At 36.3% G+C, this 20,999-nt stretch overlaps 2 protein-coding genes across 2 annotated transcripts; both read right to left on the reverse strand.

Moving 5' to 3' along the window:
* Positions 1-15: 15 nt before the first annotated feature.
* LOC117340189 (roundabout homolog 3-like) lies at positions 16-5,834 on the reverse strand (the record flags this gene model as incomplete). Its single annotated transcript, XM_033901949.1, is given in 9 exon segments — positions 16-81; positions 1,017-1,033; positions 1,255-1,270; positions 1,570-1,689; positions 1,899-2,180; positions 2,886-3,212; positions 3,907-4,206; positions 4,615-4,869; positions 5,555-5,834. Coding segments are annotated over 9 exon segments (1,657 nt in total), but the record flags the coding sequence as incomplete, so codon positions are not given.
* Positions 5,835-6,136: 302 nt separating this feature from the next.
* Positions 6,137-13,683, reverse strand: LOC117340540 (nephrin-like). The gene is made up of 7 exons (XM_033902299.1): positions 13,590-13,683; positions 12,898-13,194; positions 12,088-12,384; positions 11,395-11,691; positions 10,585-10,881; positions 9,925-10,221; positions 6,137-6,417 (listed from the first exon to the last, which is right to left on the reverse strand). The coding sequence occupies exons 2-7, from the start codon at positions 13,067-13,069 to the stop codon at positions 6,137-6,139; spliced, it is 1,641 nt and encodes a 546-aa protein (XP_033758190.1). The 5' UTR covers positions 13,070-13,194; positions 13,590-13,683.
* Between the last annotated feature and the right edge of the window lie 7,316 nt (positions 13,684-20,999).

Below are 20,999 nucleotides of genomic sequence, written 5' to 3' on the forward strand. Positions count from 1 at the left end.
TTGGGTTTACTTTACTTGGACCCGGTTGTGGGGACCAATTCGGACCAGCAGATTCATACAAAATGTTATCTCTCATTCCATCTGAAAATGTTGCGAAAATGCAAAACATCTATTCATATTTATAACATAGTAACACAAATGACAAAAGAAGACAGCTTTATGACTCATGCCCTGACTGGGGCTCAAACCCACGATCTACGGCACCAAATTGTCTGGCCAGAAACCATCCGTTATACAAATATGAAAATATCTTTAAGCTTGGAATGATGTCAGACAAGTTGTTTTTTATATTCCACATAGCATGTCTGCGTCTTCAAATCATAAATAATCACAAATACATGTTAAGTACATGTTTTATCTGTATAATTATTATCTTATGACATTAAGGCACTATAGAAAAAGTCAAACTGGGGTTGGAGTCGTTATGTATGCATGTAGTACACATATCTTCCAGGGTTAGTTTTTGAAACCTTCAAGATAATACGATCAATTACTAGAACAATTAGCACATTATTTGCTGTCAATGCCGATGATTACATTATTGGAATCCTTCAAGCAATAACACTTGTAGATCATGAATGAAACAATCTACATCACTGTCAGGTCACTCAAACAACCACACTAGGTATTAATATAGCAATACATGTCTCCAACCGGTCTCAACATGACCTTGACCTTGACATAAATGTTCTGACTCAAACTAGATAATAACTACTTATACTGAAGTTATATACCAACTTTCACCAACATACCTTGAGGCATTGCTAAGGGATATGAGGAAAACTGAGTGGACGGACTGACAGACTGACAAACGGACAGACAGACAGACAGACAGACAGACAGACAGACAGACAGACAGACAGACAGACAGACAAGGAGGAAACAGTCATCCCGGTTTCATCGGTAGGGGACTTATAAACCTGAAATGTGTTTGCGTTAAAAGTTTAACTGTTTTATACTTATTTTATTTTCAAGAGTTTAGAGGCAGAATGAAAAAAAAATCATTATAAACTCACACATGTCATCTGCAGACCTGAAGGAAATGAAACGAAGAGTACATGTATATTAAAATTGCAACATAATTAGAAATGGCCCAAATAAAATATGTTTCGGGGTCACAATATCTATACCCCCATGCATTTGTTGTATGGAAATACATTTTTTTAAATATTTTTTTTTCAATACGTTATAATCGTTTACAATTTATCGTGCAAAAATTTGTTTTTAAAATGTTTAAAGAATACATGTACTTACTTGTCCTCTGTAGGTTCTAAAAGCAATCAAACAAACCATGGTTTATAAAGAGTGTAATGACATCAACATCTTCCGACGACATAACAATTTAGATACATTTTACAAAAACCAGATGTTCTCTACAACATATACTAATGAAGTAAAACTCTCCAACAATATAAAATAATAATCATTCGAAACTCTCATAATATAAAATGAATAAATTCAGCTTTCTTAAAACGATTTTGAAGGTTATAAACACGTATTTTGATTCATATGATTACTTCTTCAGTACAAAACATTTAAAGGGGTAAAGATAGACTGCTGTGTACTTACTTCGTCGAGGAAAATGTCTCCGGCGACGGATCAGGACAACTACAATTATAATTATAATAGCCGCAGCAGCTGAACCAGCAGCCCCACCAATGATATCAGCACTTTCCATGGAAATATTTGCTACAATGTACATGACAATAGTTCTTATAATACCCAGTAGGGAAAATCCATAACAGGTTTCTTTATAACTTGGTCACGGTTATTGAGTATGGCGTATGAATAAAATTCTGACGAATATTTTTACCATCAATAATAAAAAATTATTATGTATATATATAACGTGAATACAGAAATATATCGCATGTATTTACATAATTCAATACTTCTACCTGATTGTGTTGTGAATGCACCGGTAATCGTTTCACTCGTCCCTTTGTCGTTGCTGGCATAAAGAATAACGTCATACTCTGTTGATTCGGCAAGATCTTCGACCGTAAATACAGTACAGGTATGGTTGAGGGTGACATTTGTCTGCAATCCTCCGCTAGAATATCGGTGGATTAATGTGAAATTTTGAATGTGTCCGTTATCCTCTCCCGGAATCCATGATATAGTGGCACTGTTTTCCGTGATTTGGCCAATCGACATACATGTTGGGGGGTCCGGCTTGTCTGGAATACAACAAAAACCGTTAATTTATTATTATCATTATTATTTTATAAGTTCCATGTGACTGACCAATACTACAATACGGTTTTTCGTCCTTCTAAGACTCATCTTTGACTTCAAAGGCAAAAGTGTGATATGTTGTTATACAATAGCTTGGAAGGAAGTTGAAATAGCAGTTTTATTTTTATTTATTGCAAAATGTTCAATATGTGATTTCGAAAATAACATTAATATGATAATACAGTGTATATTCACACGCAGAATAATGTATAAAAAAACACACAAACATTTTAAAAAGTTTATATCGATATCATTAGCGTTAGTGCACCTCGGAAGGAAAATCAAGAGAAAAAAAACGTAAAGAGTAAATTTATTTGATTTTTCTAAGTTTTGATAACTATATACGAAGATATTTGAAATAAATGGAACAGCCGGTGATCCTGCCAACTGCCAATGCACCATCGTTTACATGTCCTTCCATTTCGCAGTTTCCAGAAAATAATTTTCGCAACGAAAACACAATCTAGGGAAATGAAACGGGGGACTATGTTCAGACATATTAATGTTTCTGATGTAATGTGTGGAAGAAAAATTAGCGATGTTTTCACACTGTATTCTTTGCGTTTCCATGGTTAAATGTTTCTTGTGTTCAAACTCAAAACACAATGGACAAGGAGATATGTCTACAGTCCTAGAATGAAACTAACCTGATATATCTATTGTGAAGTTGTAGTAGTAGGCAAATACATTCCTGATATACAGCTGATAATGTCCTCGGTGTTCTGTCTCAAACTCGCTGAAGTGTATCTGTACCATGTAGCCGTCAACAGTTACGTCCTTGTTATAAAATGACACTGACACTGGGACGGGGGACACGGAGACGGTGGGGTCACTCTGGAGAGGCAAAGGGGAGTCTGTCCGAAGGATGGATGTGTTGACTGGCTCAGGGAAACTGATGAAGGTTACATTGATGTCCAGAGAGACGTCCTTTTCTGTGACATATTTTTCCTGTCCGCTAATCACACGAGGTCTACCTTTGAGACAAATGAAAATAAAAACAATACTTCAAATACAATAATCTAAAAATAAACTATATATGGAATGCCATACAGGTATACTAATAAAAAATAAAAGAATAGTCTGGTACCTTCTCGATTTGCCAGGTTTAGATTTCTTACATTCCAAATGATAAGGAATATTGCACATGCATGTTGTATTAATATATATATACATATTATGCACGTATTAGGAATATCAATTGTGTTGTTTTCTTTCTTTTTGTTTGTTTGTTTTGTTGTTGATTTTGTTTGTTTGTTTTGTTTTGTTTTTTTGGACAAACAAAAAATAATGAGGAAGACAAATTACTTATTTTATATGTAGCGCATACTTATTTTGACCCCTGTTAAACGAACATACTTCTTAGTACTTAAGAGTGACCTGAACAAACATGTCTAAATGTAATAAGTTTTTCAATATACATACGGCGACGTAATAGCAACACTGGTACACACTGTGTTTATGTAAAAACCTTTAGATATTCAGACAAACAGAAACGCAGATAACAAAGGACATCAACAGTGTAATCCAATGAAAGGAACTGATTGTAGTTAAAATATGAATCATAGCTTATTGATATTGAGGTATTTGTAGACAACATGAAAGAAAGGTTTTTATGTCAATCAATTCACGATGGGATGAAGCTTTTCAGAGAATTTAAGAAGATGATACCTGTCACAGACATGAATCCTTGGTTTGTCTGTACCATCTGACCAGCTCTCCCAGGAATCCCATTCTCCACCTCACATATATACATCCCCATGTCCTGGAGACTCACTGTTGGAATGGTCAGTGTACTCACTGATCCTAAATTCGTCACGTGGTCAAATGAGTCTCGGAGGACAGTAGACCCAATCTTGTGTATCCATCTGTACTTGTACGGAGTAGGCTCTCCATTAGCTGTGCAATTCAGACGAAGGTTTGCTCTATTTTCTGTAGTATTTACAATATCAACATCAACCGCAGGTTCGTCTAAAACAATGGAAAGGTCATAATGATGTTCATTTTCTAACAATACATTTTTATCATTTGCTATACAATAACAAAATATTTAACTTAACGTAGACTTAGATATTTATGACGGGTGTCAACGATGAATCGCTTACTCTTACGGATCACCTGGTCTGATTCTACTTATTCTTTCCTCAGAGCAAATCTGTATCTCTAATATTGTCAATGTTGTTAAAAAACAAACCTTTATGTGAAATAATAACAATAATCTGGCGAATCAGGTACCTCATATATGCTCATAAATTTCAAACGTTTAATCACTAATGATTGTAGCGTTTATTTAACCGTAATAAATATAGAAGGTCTATCTCTAGTAAGACAGCATTTAATTAAGATTGATAAAAATGATAATACTAGTTCTTTACTCACATTGAACGATAATGTTGAGCGTTTTTGAAGACCTCAGTGAGACATTGCCGTATGTAGCTTCAGCAATACAAGTATAGTTCCCCGCGTCCTGTCTGTCTATATTTGGGAACTTTAGGATCGCCGTCGTTAAAGATTTGCCATCATGGTTCCAGTATGTAATTGGTGTTGGGTTACCTTGAGCAGAACACGTCCTTTCGAATTCATTTCTCTTACGGACAATGGCTATAGAATGGTCCAATGTGATCACTGGTCTATCTACAATGAATAAACTGGGACATGATAGCATGGTGCATAGAAAAAAAACAGCATAACATACGATTATCGTGATTGGTTTTGATATTTGATGACAAGCCAAACGTTCCTACAACGATTTAAGAATGTTGTAGAGATGTAGTGACATTTAAATATGCTGAAACAATAACGTGGCACATCGCTCCATTGTTTTATTATTTATTTCTTACCCGCTTGTGGACGGTCTTAGATGTTGTCATCACCCGAATCAATATTGGGGAAATATCATATTTCATTTTGTCTCCAGTATCCATTCCAAAACCTGGACTGCAATCTTTCTTTTCATTTGAACAATTGTCTCAGTAAAAGATCTAAAGTTTGATTTAGTTTTTATAAAACGTTTGATTTTCTTTCATTTAACATTAAGTACTAAGTGCATGTATAGGGATGCGATACGGGGCGTGGCATCACCCACAAAAAGTAGACTTTCAGCAAAACGTACTAGGTACCTATCCAGTAGGAAATCGACATTTCTGTTTCTTGCTTGTTAGCATTCCCATATTTTAGCTACATTTTTTTTCGTTCAGTCATATTCTCTTATATCAGGCCATAAGCTTTCGCACTGAATTGTGGAATTGGAAAACCTTTTTGGGCTGGTATTTCCATCTATATTTATTGAATTATGTACCTAATGTACCTAAATACTTACAGAGGATATCAAACAAGACGGCCGCTGTTCCAAAATGTCTATTCTGACTGGCCTGATGCTCCGCGGTACATATACATTGTTTCTGGTGATAGCTTCTATCTACACTAACAGACAACTTGGACCGTTTTTCTTCGTTAGTAATCCAATGAATGCCAGTCAATTGCATTCCTTTACATCGCCAAGCCAATGTAGCAAGAGGATTACCTCCCTTCACGCCACAAAAGAGCGTTACGTTTGTACCAGTCAGGAACGTCTTATTACCAGATGGCGTCATCCATAAATTTTCTGTAGGCGGATCTGCTCGAAAAAAAAGCCACTCTGTAGCTATAGCAAGAAGACATAGATTAATTAATACAAATTGATAATCTTAATTTGTATTTTCTTCCTATTTTTAGAAACATACATCATACGCATTTAAGACCAACCACTTTAACATGGATTTATAAGCCTTACTTTATCAAATTATTTTAGAAGCGAGACATAGGAACAAAGCTAGTTAAAAATTAGCTGGTAGCTAAAATACTCGTGAGCAACTATAGTATAAACATTATTTTATATAGTATTTACAAATCACATCAAACATCAAAGCCTTTGTACCAAACACTTTATCATGACTGGCTTCGTGTCTGGCAGTACACACACTGCTTTTTTATGGTACGATTTGTCTATAGTGACTTTCAGTCTGGACGCCGATACATCGTTATTAGAGAGATTCTTTCCGATCGCTAGTGATCCCTTACACTGCCAGCTTATTGTGGCCAGAGGGTTACCTCCCTTTACTAGACAATCAATGGTTTGATTTGCACCCGACCGCACGGTCTTCCTTCCAGAAGGACGTATCAACATTAGTTTTGAAGGTGGATCTGGTAAGAAGCAGATTGAATAGCCATTCATTACTTTACGCTGTTGAGGTTGTTACGAATCCTTGTCACAGCCTTGTGTCTTGACCTGGCAAATACTTATACAGAGCCACCCCCCAACAAAGGGGGGGAAAGGCAATCAATTAATAACGCCACTTCATTGTAACATTTTTTTTTTTTTTTTTTTGTAGCCGGGTATTTTTCTTTTTCTTATTTTTAGCAACTGTTTTATCAAAGATCAAAAGTTTAATTTAGTATTGATAGAAAACCAGTTCATTCATTGAGGCCTAACTGAGATATAACAGAATTTAAGATACGGGCAGGGCGTAGCGTACAAAATAGATATCACCCAAGTGCAAAACAAGCAGCAGGCTTCTCCGATTTCTGCTTGGTAACATTCAAGCAATTTTTCATTCCTCCAAAAGAAAAAAGTTGGGAGACTGTCCGTGTCATACTCGTTTTCTCTTTCTATCGCGAACTCTTTAATACTGCTGTCTTTCGGGCTTTTTTTTTTTTTTTTTTTTTGCTATTCATTATTGTTTACATCAGAACATCAGCTTTTGTACTGCATTTTGGGATTGGAGAGCCTTTTACTGGAGCCCCGTTTGCATTTAATTCCAACGATTCCAATCGGTCGGGGATTTCCATCTATATTTATATTATTACACATTATCCGGAAAACAGCGTTCATGATTTTTTGAAATATTATTTTTTTGCATGTAGTCAGGAAATCCTAATTTACTATGGCGATGAATAGGCTCCCTTAGCTTTATATATGCAAAACCTTAGTTATGCATTATTGCAATAACAAAAGTGAGTATTTTATTCAACCAAGTAACATTATTCAATAAAACAGTTGTGAATAACGGTATAGCTGCCAAAGACAAGACTCACATACTTTTTTTGTATTATTTCAAATCAAAGGAATGCACCATTAAATACAAGCATAACTAATGTACCTAAATACTTACAGAGGATATCAAACAAGACGGCCGCTGTTCCAAAATGTCTATTCTGACTGGCCTGATGCTCGGCGGTACATATACATTGTTTCTGGTGATAGCTTCTATCTACACTAACATACAACCTGGACAGTTTTTTATCGTTAGTGTTCCAACGAATGCCAGTCAATTGCCTTCCTTTACATCGCCATGTCAATGTAGCAAGCGGATTACCTCCCTTCACTACACATAAGAGCGTTACGTTTGTACCAGTCAGGAACGTCTTATTACCAGATGGCGTCATCCATAAATTTTCTGTAGGAGGATCTGCTCGAAAAAAAAAAGCCACTCTGTAGCTATAGCAAGAAGACATAGATTAATACAAATTGATAATCTTAATTTGTTTTTTCTTCCTATTTTTAGAAACATACATCATACGCATTTAAGACCAACCACTTTAACATGGATTTATAAGCCTTACTTTATCAAATTATTTTAGAAGCGAGACATAGGAACAAAGCTAGTTAAAAATTAGCAGGCTTCTCTGATTTCTGCTTTGTAACATTCAAGCAATTTTTCATTCCTCCAAAAGAAAAAAGTTGGGAGACTGTCCGTGTCATACTCGTTTTCTCTTTCTATCGCGAACTCTTTAATACTGCTGTCTTTCGGGCTTTTTTTTTTTTTTTTTTTTTCTATTCATTATTGTTTACATCAGAACATCAGCTTTTGTACTGCATTTTGGGATTGGAGAGCCTTTTACTGGAGCCCCGTTTGCATTTAATTCCAACGATTCCAATCGGTCGGGGATTTCCATCTATATTTATATTATTACACATTATCCGGAAAACAGCGTTCATGATTTTTTGAAATATTATTTTTTTGCATGTAGTCAGGAAATCCTAATTTACTATGGCGATGACCACTTTAAGACAGTTTGTACATATCGTTCTCACTTTTTTAGATTTGGAATAACAATTTTATCCACGTGTGAAAAAATCCGTTTTAGAATGGTCTTATAATTATGAAATGTTTTGAATTCAATAATCATCAAAGTACATGGAAATTTATCTGAAAATGTAAAGGTAATTATCATGACACTTCTAGCGTTCTTTACCTTGCTCAATTCTACAGTTCTAAACTACGTTTCCATGGCAGTATTTTCATTTTACTTTAGCTTAGACTATACATATCATATTATATATTACATAATAATTAACATCATTTGTACCATTCCTTACACCTCGCCTTTGATGCAATATTTTATTTGATAACTGTGTAGGTTACAGAAAATTGGAATTTAAAATGAAATATTTTCGGCAAAAATTTCAGATAAATGTAGGTAAATTTATCCTCTCTCTGCAAGTTTCCTAAGGTGTAAATCTTTGATTAATTAACTCAATTATACTTTTATTTTACAGCAAAACAAAATGTATTTTCATTCAACTAAAAATATTATTTAATGATACAATTACGGAAACCTGTTATAGTATTGTTTGATACTGCAGTGGATATCAAACAAGGCGGCTACTGTGACAAATCGTCTATTCGGAATGGCCTGATGACTTGCAATACAAACACATGGCTGCTTCTGATAGCTTGTATCTTGAAGCTATATGTGCTGGAGTATATATGACTGAATGTATAAACGTTAATTTGGGTAAGAGGTGTGATTTAATTATTTGTATTTTCCTGATGATTGACAGTTTTCTTCGTGTCCAAATATTTATTGTCTTTATTACATTTTCTAATTTCCGTGCATTTTTTCCAGCATATCATTTGTATTTAATTCAAAGTATAATCTTAATGTTTTAATTGATGTTTCAGACTAAACAATATTTTTTTACTTCTCAGAAATATTCATCCTTAATAGTGATATCAACTATTGCACGTATCGTAAAAGCGCTTAATTAACGTGAATATGAAATACTTACAAATCACGTCAAACTTCACAGCCTTTGTAACTAACTCTTTGTCATTATATCTGGCGGTACACACACACCGCTGTTGGTGGTAGGATTTATCCATTTGGACTGTCAGTCTGGATATCGCTACAGAAGCGTTGGTCAAATTTTCTCCATTCTTACTTTCCCCTTTACACCGCCAGGTCAGTGTGGCCAGAGGGTTACCTCCCTTTACCTGACAATCGATTGTCACGGTTTTACCGGTAAAAACGTTGTATGTTCCAGATGGCGACAAAATCATACTTTGCTTTGGAGGATCTGAAAATAATCTGCTTATACAGTATGACAAACTCCATATGACCCAATATATTCTTATCATTTAGTGGGTTTTTTTTATTTCGTTAAACTGAAATTTGTTTGATCTTACATTGAAAGTTAGGCTATCTATTCAATATAGTTCAATAAAGTAATACGAAATTTGATCTGAGGAGTAAACTTTCACAATTGCGTTGGATTAAAACATGTGTTTTATATAACCTGTAATATTACTACAAGTGAATAACGGTAAGAATATTTAAAACTGTTTAAGATATCGGATCGATCAGTATTGATATCAACTTAACATGCATTGAAACGGTGCTTTAATAAAGATAGTATCCCATACTTACAAATCACATTAAACTCCACAGACTCTGTACCGTACACTCCATTAGGACTGGCCTTGTGACGCGTTTTACACATACACTGCCGTCCGTGGTAGGATTCGTCTATTGTAATTTGCAGCCTGGAAACAGCTTTACCGGCCTCGGTCCGATTCTGTCCGATCACTGTTGATCCCATGCAATGCCATGATAATGTGGCCAGAGGGTTACCTCCCTTTATTTGACAATCGACTGTCACTGTTCCACCGGTTAAAACGGTGTATGTTCCAGATGGTGATAAAGTAATGTTTTCTTTCGGAGGATCTGAAAACAAAGTACATATACAATAGTAAACTCGGTGACAAATTTAATTATTGTTTTTATTTAGTGTTTTTAATTTCCTTTAAATCGGTTGTTTTTTTTCATCTGACAATGAATGCTTACCTCTCTATGTGAAAGATTTATCCTTACTATTCAATATATAAAATATCCAATCCCGTTTGAGGAGTAGAATAATATATCATGGAATGACGTTGTGATATAACGCAAAAAATGCTGCAACGTGTGTTTATAAAGGGCGTTTGACAACAAGATATATTTTGCCATGAGAGTATAACTAGAAATATCTTGAAGAAACTTAACATGAATTGAAACGGTGCTTTAATAAAGATAGTATCCCAAACTTACAAATCACATTAAACTCCACAGACTCTGTAACGTACACTCCATTAGGACTGGCCTGGTGTGTGGCGGTACACACACACTGTTGTCCGTGGTAGGATTTGTCTATTCGGACTGTCAGTCTGGAACTTGCTATACCATCTGTGGTCACATTCTGTCCATCCATGCTAGTCTCTTTACACTCCCAGGTCAATGTGGCCAGAGGGTTACCTCCCTTTATTTGACAATCGACTGTCACTGTTCTACCGGAAAAAACGGTGTATGTTCCAGATGGTGATAAAGTAATGTTTTCTTTCGGAGGATCTGAAATCAAAATGCACATCGAATACAAAAACTCAGTATGACCCGTTACATTCTTGTTATCATTAAGTGTTTATGATATCTTTAAATTTACATACAAAGGAAATTATTTTATCTGTTGAATACTGTAAACGTGGTTAGTTACACGGGAGTTAATTTCGCGATTTCGATAATTATGTTAACCGTACGCGTGGGTATCATTTTCGCGATCGATCCACCCACTTGTATTTCGAGATTAGGCAAATTGATTTCAAAATAATACTCGAGGAGTAGATTTTTGCGATCAGAAGGACTTCGCGTAATTAGCGTAAATTCCCCCTCGCGTAAATTTCAACTTTTACAGTAGACAATATCCTTACTGTTCAATATGGCAATATCAAATCGTATTTGTAGAGTAGAACAATATATTATTTTATGTTATTGTGACTGCATCGTGTGTTCCCAATGACGATTGATTACAAATATGTTTCATAGGCCTATAACAGTACCTTATGTAAGACAGTATCCCATACTTACAAATCACATTAAACTCCACAGACTCTGTACCGTACACTCCATTAGGACTGGCCTTGTGACTCGCTTTACACATACACTGCCGTCCGTGGTAGGATTCGTCTATTGTAATTTGCAGCCTGGAAACAGCTTTACCGGCCTCGGTCCGATTCTGTCCGATCACTGTTGATCCCATGCAATGCCATGATAATGTGGCCAGAGGGTTACCTCCCTTTATTTGACAATCGAATGTCTCTGTTCCACCGGTAAAAACGGTGTATGTTCCAGATGGTGATAAAGTAATGTTTTCTTTCGGAGGATCTGAAAACAAAGTACCTATACAATAGTAAACTCGGTGACAAATTTAATTATTGTTTTTATTTAGCGTTTTTAATTTCCTTTAAATCGGTTGGTTTTTTTTATCTGACAATGAATGCTAACCTCTCTGTGTGAAAGATTTATCCTTACTATTCAATATATAAAATATCCAATCCCGTTTGAGGAGTAGAATAATACATGTATATCATGGAATGACGTTGTGATATAACGCAAAAAAAATGCTGCAACGTGTGTTTATAAAGGGCGTTTGACAACAAGATATATTTTGCCATGAGAGTATAACTAGAAATATCTTGAAGATATCGGATCGATCAGTATTGATATCAACTTAACATGGATTGAAACGGTGCTTTAATAGAGATAGTATCCCAAACTTACAAATCACATTAAACTCCACAGACTCTGTAACGTACACTCCATTAGGACTGGCCTGGTGTGTGGCGGTACACACACACTGTTGTCCGTGGTAGGATTTGTCTATTCGGACTGTCAGTCTGGAACTTGCTATACCATCTGTGGTCACATTCTGTCCATCCATGCTAGTCTCTTTACACTCCCAGGTCAATGTGGCCAGAGGGTTACCTCCCTTTATTTGACAATCGACTGTCACTGTTCTACCGGAAAAAACGGTGTATGTTCCAGATGGTGATAAAGTAATGTTTTCTTTCGGAGGATCTGAAATCAAAATGCACATCGAATACAAAAACTCAGTATGACCCGTTACATTCTTGTTATCATTAAGTGTTTATGATATCTTTAAATTTACATACAAAGGAAATTATTTTATCTGTTGAATACTGTAAACGTGGTTAGTTACACGGGAGTTAATTTCGCGATTTCGATAATTATGTTAACCGTACGCGTGGGTATCATTTTCGCGATCGATCCACCCACTTGTATTTCGAGATTAGGCAAATTGATTTCAAAATAATACTCGAGGAGTAGATTTTTGCGATCAGAAGGACTTCGCGTAATTAGCGTAAATTCCCCCTCGCGTAAATTTCAACTTTTACAGTAGACAATATCCTTACTGTTCAATATGGCAATATCAAATCGTATTTATAGAGTAGAACAATATATCATTTTATGTTATTGTGACTGCATCGTGTGTTCCCAATGACGATTGATTACAAATATGTTTCATAGGCCTATAACAGTACCTTATGTAAGACAGTATCCCATACTTACAAATCACATTAAACTCCACAGACTCTGTACCGTACACTCCATTAGGACTGGCCTTGTGACTCGCTTTACACATACACTGCCGTCCGTGGTAGGATTCGTCTATTGTAATTTGCAGCCTGGAAACAGCTTTACCGGCCTCGGTCCGATTCTGTCCGATCACTGTTGATCCCATGCAATGCCATGATAATGTGGCCAGAGGGTTACCTCCCTTTATTTGACAATCGAATGTCTCTGTTCCACCGGTAAAAACGGTGTATGTTCCAGATGGTGATAAAGTAATGTTTTCTTTCGGAGGATCTGAAAACAAAGTACCTATACAATAGTAAACTCGGTGACAAATTTAATTATTGTTTTTATTTAGCGTTTTTAATTTCCTTTAAATCGGTTGTTTTTTTTTATCTGACAATGAATGCTAACCTCTCTATGTGAAAGATTTATCCTTACTATTCAATATATAAAATATCCAATCCCGTTTGAGGAGTAGAATAATACATGTATATCATGGAATGACGTTGTGATATAACGCAAAAAAATGCTGCAACGTGTGTTTATAAAGGGCGTTTGACAACAAGATATATTTTGCCATGAGAGTATAACTAGAAATATCTTGAAGATATCGGATCGATCAGTATTGATATCAACTTAACATGGATTGAAACGGTGCTTTAATAGAGATAGTATCCCAAACTTACAAATCACATTAAACTCCACAGACTCTGTAACGTACACTCCATTAGGACTGGCCTGGTGTGTGGCGGTACACACACACTGTTGTCCGTGGTAGGATTTGTCTACTCGGACTGTCAGTCTGGAACTTGCTATACCATCTGTGGTCACATTCTGTCCATCCATGCTAGTCTCTTTACACTCCCAGGTCAATGTGGCCAGAGGGTTACCTCCCTTTATTTGACAATCGACTGTCACTGTTCTACCGGAAAAAACGGTGTATGTTCCAGATGGTGATAAAGTAATGTTTTCTTTCGGAGGATCTGAAATCAAAATGCACATCGAATACAAAAACTCAGTATGACCCGTTACATTCTTGTTATCATTAAGTGTTTATGATATCTTTAAATTTACATACAAAGGAAATTATTTTATCTGTTGAATACTGTAAACGTGGTTAGTTACACGGGAGTTAATTTCGCGATTTCGATAATTATGTTAACCGTACGCGTGGGTATCATTTTCGCGATCGATCCACCCACTTGTATTTCGAGATTAGGCAAATTGATTTCAAAATAATACTCGAGGAGTAGATTTTTGCGATCAGAAGGACTTCGCGTAATTAGCGTAAATTCCCCCTCGCGTAAATTTCAACTTTTACAGTAGACAATATCCTTACTGTTCAATATGGCAATATCAAATCGTATTTGTAGAGTAGAACAATATATCATTTTATGTTATTGTGACTGCATCGTGTGTTCACAATGACGATTGATTACAAATATGTTTCATAGGCCTATAACAGTACCTTATGTAAGACAGTATCCCATACTTACAAATCACATTAAACTCCACAGACTCTGTACCGTACACTCCATTAAGACTGGCCTTGTGACTCGCTTTACACATACACTGCCGTCCGTGGTAGGATTCGTCTATTGTAATTTGCAGCCTGGAAACAGCTTTACCGGCCTCGGTCCGATTCTGTCCGATCACTGTTGATCCCATGCAATGCCATGATAATGTGGCCAGAGGGTTACCTCCCTTTATTTGACAATCGACTGTCACTGTTCCACCGGTAAAAACGGTGTATGTTCCAGATGGTGATAAAGTAATGTTTTCTTTCGGAGGATCTGAAAACAAAGTACCTATACAATAGTAAACTCGGTGACAAATTTAATTATTGTTTTTATTTAGCGTTTTTAATTTCCTTTAAATCGGTTTTTTTTTTATCTGACAATGAATGCTAACCTCTCTATGTGAAAGATTTATCCTTACTATTCAATATATAAAATATCCAATCCCGTTTGAGGAGTAGAATAATACATGTATATCATGGAATGACGTTGTGATATAACGCAAAAAAATGCTGCAACGTGTGTTTATAAAGGGCGTTTGACAACAAGATATATTTTGCCATGAGAGTATAACTAGAAATATCTTGAAGATATCGGATCGATCAGTATTGATATCAACTTAACATGGATTGAAACGGTGCTTTAATAAAGATAGTATCCCAAACTTACAAATCACATTAAACTCCACAGACTCTGTAACGTACACTCCATTAGGACTGGCCTGGTGTGTGGCGGTACACACACACTGTTGTCCGTGGTAGGATTTGTCTATTCGGACTGTCAGTCTGGAACTTGCTATACCATCTGTGGTCACATTCTGTCCATCCATGCTAGTCTCTTTACACTCCCAGGTCAATGTGGCCAGAGGGTTACCTCCCTTTATTTGACAATCGACTGTCACTGTTCTACCGGAAAAAAACGGTGTATGTTCCAGATGGTGATAAAGTAATGTTTTCTTTCGGAGGATCTGAAATCAAAATGCACATCGAATACAAAAACTCAGTATGACCCGTTACATTCTTATTATCATTAAGTGTTTATGATATCTTTCAATTTACATACAAAGGAAATTATTTTATCTGTTGAATGATGCAAACGTGGTTAGTTACACGGGAGTTAATTTCGCGATTTCGATAATTATGTTAACCGTACGCGTGGGTATCATTTTCGCGATCGATCCACCCACTTGTATTTCGAGATTAGGCAAATTGATTTCAAAATAATACTCGAGGAGTAGATTTTTGCGATCAGAAGGACTTCCCCCTCGCGTAAATTTCAACTTTTACAGTAGGCAATATCCTTACTGTTCAATATGGCAATATCAAATCGTATTTGTAGAGTAGAACAATATATCATTTTATGTTATTGTGACTGCATCGTGTGTTCACAATGACGATTGATTACAAATATGTTTCATAGGCCTATAACAGTACCTTATGTAAGACAGTATTCCATACTTACAAATCACATTAAACTCCACAGACTCTGTACCGTACACTCCATTAGGACTGGCCGGGTGTGTGGCGGCACACACACACTGTTGTCCGTGGTAGGATTCGTCAATTGTAACTTTCATTCTGGACACAGCTTTACCGGCCTTGCTCCGATTCTGTCCGGTAACTGGTGACCCCTTGCACTGCCACGTTAGATTGGCCAGAGGGTTACCTCCCTTCAATTTACAATTTAGTTTCACTGTCCTATCAGTAGGAGTGGTGAATATTCCAGATGGCGAAAGCTTGATGTTTTGGTTTGGCGGATCTGGGGGAAAAAAGCATATCGGCAAGAAAAACACCACTTCATCCGTTCAGTTATTTGGTAGTATTCAGTGTTTTCTGAAATTTTACAATCAAACTGACACTGTAAATAACCCGATTCATGGAATAAATAATATCCCAACTGCTCAATATAGTAATATTTATTCTTACTTTGTAATTGCAGGAATATCAATGTAATTTTGCTATGTAACAAAATGTACGTCATCGTTCATATTGGAGTTACATTTCAACTATGTTCGAGGTATATGGTGTATCAATATTGATATCAACTACAGTCGAACCTGTGTATAAAGGACACCTTAGGGACAAGGGAAAAGTGTCCTTGATAGAGAGGTGTCCTTTATATAGAGGTTCAACGAGTTACGTCCCTTATAAACGAAGAAAGAAACCAAAGTCGGATTACACTACACTATATATATCCTGATAAATATTCCCTGTAACAGCGGTTTACTATGACAATATTCCTTACTTACAAATCACATTAAACTCTACAGCATCTGTATCAAACACCCTATTAGGAGTGGTCTGGTGATTTGCTTTGCACACACATTGTTTTCCGTCGTAAGATTTGTCTATTCGGACAGTCAGTCTGGAGCCTGCTATACCCTCTGTGGTCACATTCTGTCCATCCATGCTAGTCTCTTTACACTCCCAGGTTAATGTGGCCAGAGGGTTACCTCCCCTTGCCTCACAATTGAGTGTTACATTTTCACCTACCCGGACGGTTTGACGACCAGTTGATGACAAATTCACTCTTGATGTTGGCGGATCTGAAAACAAATTGTATAGTTTGCCATTTATTTTGACTTAATATCGAATATGAAAATCTCCACATGACCCGGTCAATTCCTATTGTTAATGAGTGTTTTATTTATTTTTGTTATAAAAAAATCGGTTTTCATTTTATCTTACTATGGAAGTTAAACCGTCCCTCGTATATATAGCTTACCTGTTAAATATGCTATATTTTAAATTCAAATATCATTTGGCCACGAATATCAATGGCATAGTATTATCAAACACAAAGGTGTACTGCATTTCAAAGAATTTCCTAAAACGGGTATATACAGTCATTGTAAAATTAAACACCAGCCTGGTTGCTAAGGTATTATGGATTAATTACAAACAGGGGAATGCCGGTATCAATCTGTAGTATACCTACATAACACTCGTATCCGACGTTCACTGCTGTGTGTAGCATTTGGAGAGTTCATGCGACATAGGAACCCTCTCCCGTCCATCGATCTATCCAAGTTTGAAATCGTCAAGGAAAAGGTTCTGCCATCTCCGGAGCAGGAACACTGTTGTTTACAGGCGTTGTTTCTAACGTCCTCACACCTTCCGTCAACTAGCTGTACAAGGCCCAGATATTTCCCACCACCCTCAAAAAACGTGGCATTTAAAACACCGTCCACACTCACAGAACATGTCAAGTTGAGGGACTCTCCCTCTAGGATGGAAGAGGAGGAGGTTGTCAACTCCACATCAGCAGCTATAACGTAACACATGTAAAGGATATATGGGGAAAATTAATAGTATCATAATCAGGATCATCAGCTTATATCGTTTATATCAACGTATACATTGTATTCGATGAATGATACGCCAGATGATATATTGGAAAATCTAACTGAAGGAAATATACTAACCGTTAAAGCTATGGAATTGATATATGAACGTTCCAATATGTATATTAGATAACATATTAGCTCTGGTGATTCTGGAAATCAGAATGTATATCTAGCTTAATTTGACCAACCGTTCTGACGAGCCTATACCCTTTCCAACCCATAATTGAAAGCCCGAAAGGAAATGCACATTATAATCAATTAGAAATAATTTCTTGTTTTATAAAGTTAAATTGTTATGATAATTTTACTTCTTATCATTTCTATTGCATACACAAGTATATACTGTATATATATTGTCTTTATCACTTCTTGTCTTCTGTAACCCTATGGAAATATGATCCGAAATAGACCTGTCGGCTAGAGATAATTTCTCTTCAGCTCGATCAGTTGAGTGTAATACTAGTAATCGAAGCAACCCAGGTTCAATCGCTTGCGGCGGCATTGAAATATATTTGATTTACATATACGCTCTGTTACACTAATTTATATAGAATAATATAACTAGCAGAATAAGTACATCGTCTACAATGATAAATATAATTGATACGAGTGATCCACGAGGAAAGTTACTGCTCAATATGAATTTTACATATTCTTAATGAAATCCGTATAAAATACGTACCTATCGTATCCTATTTTTTTTTTATAAAGTACTTACCTGCACAAAGACAAGGCACAAAGACTACAATAAGAACAATCAACTCCATCATTGTTCTAAAAACATGGCGGGGAAAATGTACATAAAGAATTATATCAACCGACCTCCCTTTTCTACTGAAACGTCCGCTCACATTTACACGTGTGTTATCTACATCCTGTTACCGAGGATTGGAGGGCCGTAAACAAATATATTGATATGTGTATTACATTTATATGGCGTCCTGCAACCCATATCTGTATATTTAATGTGCTTTTGAGATATGCACCTTATGGATAATGACAGGATTAAAAACGTGTGAGGGATAGTGAAAACTTTAAATTGTTGTTCTGCATATATTTCCTCTATTTCGAGATGTATGCTTCGTTATGCATATCTAGCTTAACATCAATTTCAACAGGCATACTAAAGCTATGAATGGGCTTTCCTGGAAACAGACTTGAAGCGTGGCCTTTTGATGAATGCGTTTTGTCATTTTCACTAGACCATTGACAAGAAGATCGTATGTGCATTTATAGTGCAACTGGACATGGCTGAATGCCATTGTCAGGTAACATAAATGGTTGGAGCATCCGTCCGAGATTTGATGCATTTTTTTATTCGGCCGTGACGTGACGAGTGCGTCCCGAAGGTGATGTTAGGCCGTGCGTGACTATAGTCGGGGTAGTCTACGCTTGGTCAATCCCGTATTAGGACATAATTCATGCACCAGTACACCTGCCTTTATTGTATGTAGGCATCCGAAGTTATCAACTATGATCCTACTACATGTATGGTAAACGCAGTCAAAATTAAACATAATTCGTATATTACATCCAAAAAATAAAATAATGCAAAAACAAACAAAAAATTATACAAATAAAAACGAATTGTAGCGCATACATCTTATCCGTTAGTTGTAATCAATACTTTTGGTTTGGTTTGTTTGTTTAATTTCCTATTAACAGCCAGGGTCATTTAAGGACGTGCCAGGTTTTGGAGGTGGAGTGCCATCGGAGTATCCGGAGAAAAACCACCGGCCTACGGTCAGTATCTGGCAACTGCCCCACGTGGGGTCCGAGCTCACAACCAAGAGGTGGAGAGCTTGTGACAAAGTATCGGGACACCTTAGCCACTCGGCAATCAATACATCATTTTATGACGGAACACATTCAACAATGACATGTGAGAATATCTTACACTTTTGAAATGTTTTCATCGCAGTTACATAATCACTCTATCGTCGTCAATCTTTTTTTCGGCATAGCCGTTTTATTCTAATTTTTTTTCCCGGATATGACGCGACAGGTGGCGTTTCTGGGCAAGATGAAGTAAGTGATTGGTCAATGTAGCGGTAAATGCAAAATACAGTTCTGCAGTTATAAAAACGAAACAAAGATAATATTGAATGCATGCTGAATAAGTAGGTTATCTTTTTAAATGACACATTAATAAAATTATATTTCGGATTAAAAAGCAGTCTTATTTTTACCAAAAATAATTCAAACTGATATAATTTTGTTATTCGTGCTAAAACGCTTTAGTTCCTTCATTTATTTCACCATTAGTTTTACATTATAACCACCAGCATTAAAACTATGTCGTTTATCTTTATTAAAGATATTTTTTGTTGTGATTGCTATTTCACTCACTACCATACTTCCTGGAAGTGATGCGCTCAAATAATCGAGAACATGTTGCATCAATCTCTCATTGACGAACAGGAAACTAAAAAAGTGTGAGGATGGAATGTTGACTGTGTATGACTTCCCGGTGACTCCCATCAAATATTTCCTCATCGCGGTCCCTCTGTAGTGTTTATATGACTAGATATATTACTGTAAATCACGTATTGTTCGCGTGGGATTTATTTTCGCGTTAATTCGCGAGGAGAGGCAAACGTGAATTCAAATCCCTCGCGAATATTTATATCAGAATGACAAGAATAAGTGGCGTCCATTTTGAATCTATCGTAATCTTTAGTTGGTGAACAAACATCGCCATTAAAGTAATAATAGAATGATAGATTATATACTTATATCAGTGTAATTTTATATCACAAAACAACAAAATTTCACACACACAAAAGACGAGACCCTTATACATCCACCGTGGGTATTTTAGCTGGGTGCCAATTTTGTAACAGGAGAGGAGAAAATTTAACAGCCAGACCGGGGTTCGAACCCGGCACATGTGGGTTAATGTTGCGTCCCATTTCGTTGCTCATTAGTGTATTCATGTAAAATATACATTGTTGTACATTGTTGCAACTTGTACATTCCGATGACGTCACAATATTGTTTACAGATCCCGCGTTGTGTCTTCACTGCCTGACACGAAAGCTTCATTCTGTATTTTTTAGTGTTTTTGTTAGTTTTCTTTTATTTCAATTGATCAGGTATGGTAAAACAACCTCAATCAATATGAGGTGTGAATGTGAAAAAACAGCATGTTGCGCAAAAGACTTCAACTATCGCGGCTTAGATTGGCTGTCATGGCAACGACGAGGACGGTGGTTTTACCACAGTGTCGAATC

This window comes from Pecten maximus, chromosome 13, assembly GCF_902652985.1.
Source record: "Pecten maximus chromosome 13, xPecMax1.1, whole genome shotgun sequence".
Taxonomy (NCBI): domain Eukaryota; kingdom Metazoa; phylum Mollusca; class Bivalvia; order Pectinida; family Pectinidae; genus Pecten; species Pecten maximus.

Coding starts and splice junctions, on each gene's coding strand:
- LOC117340540 (XM_033902299.1), bottom strand. CDS start 13,069: ATGGGATCAACAGTGATCGGACAGAATCGGACCGAGGCCGGTAAAGCT. Junction 10,882..11,394: donor TGTGGAGTTTAATGTGATTT/GTAAGTATGGGA, acceptor TTTTGATTTCAG/ATCCTCCGAAAGAAAACATT. Junction 10,222..10,584: donor TGTGGAGTTTAATGTGATTT/GTAAGTTTGGGA, acceptor CTTTGTTTTCAG/ATCCTCCGAAAGAAAACATT.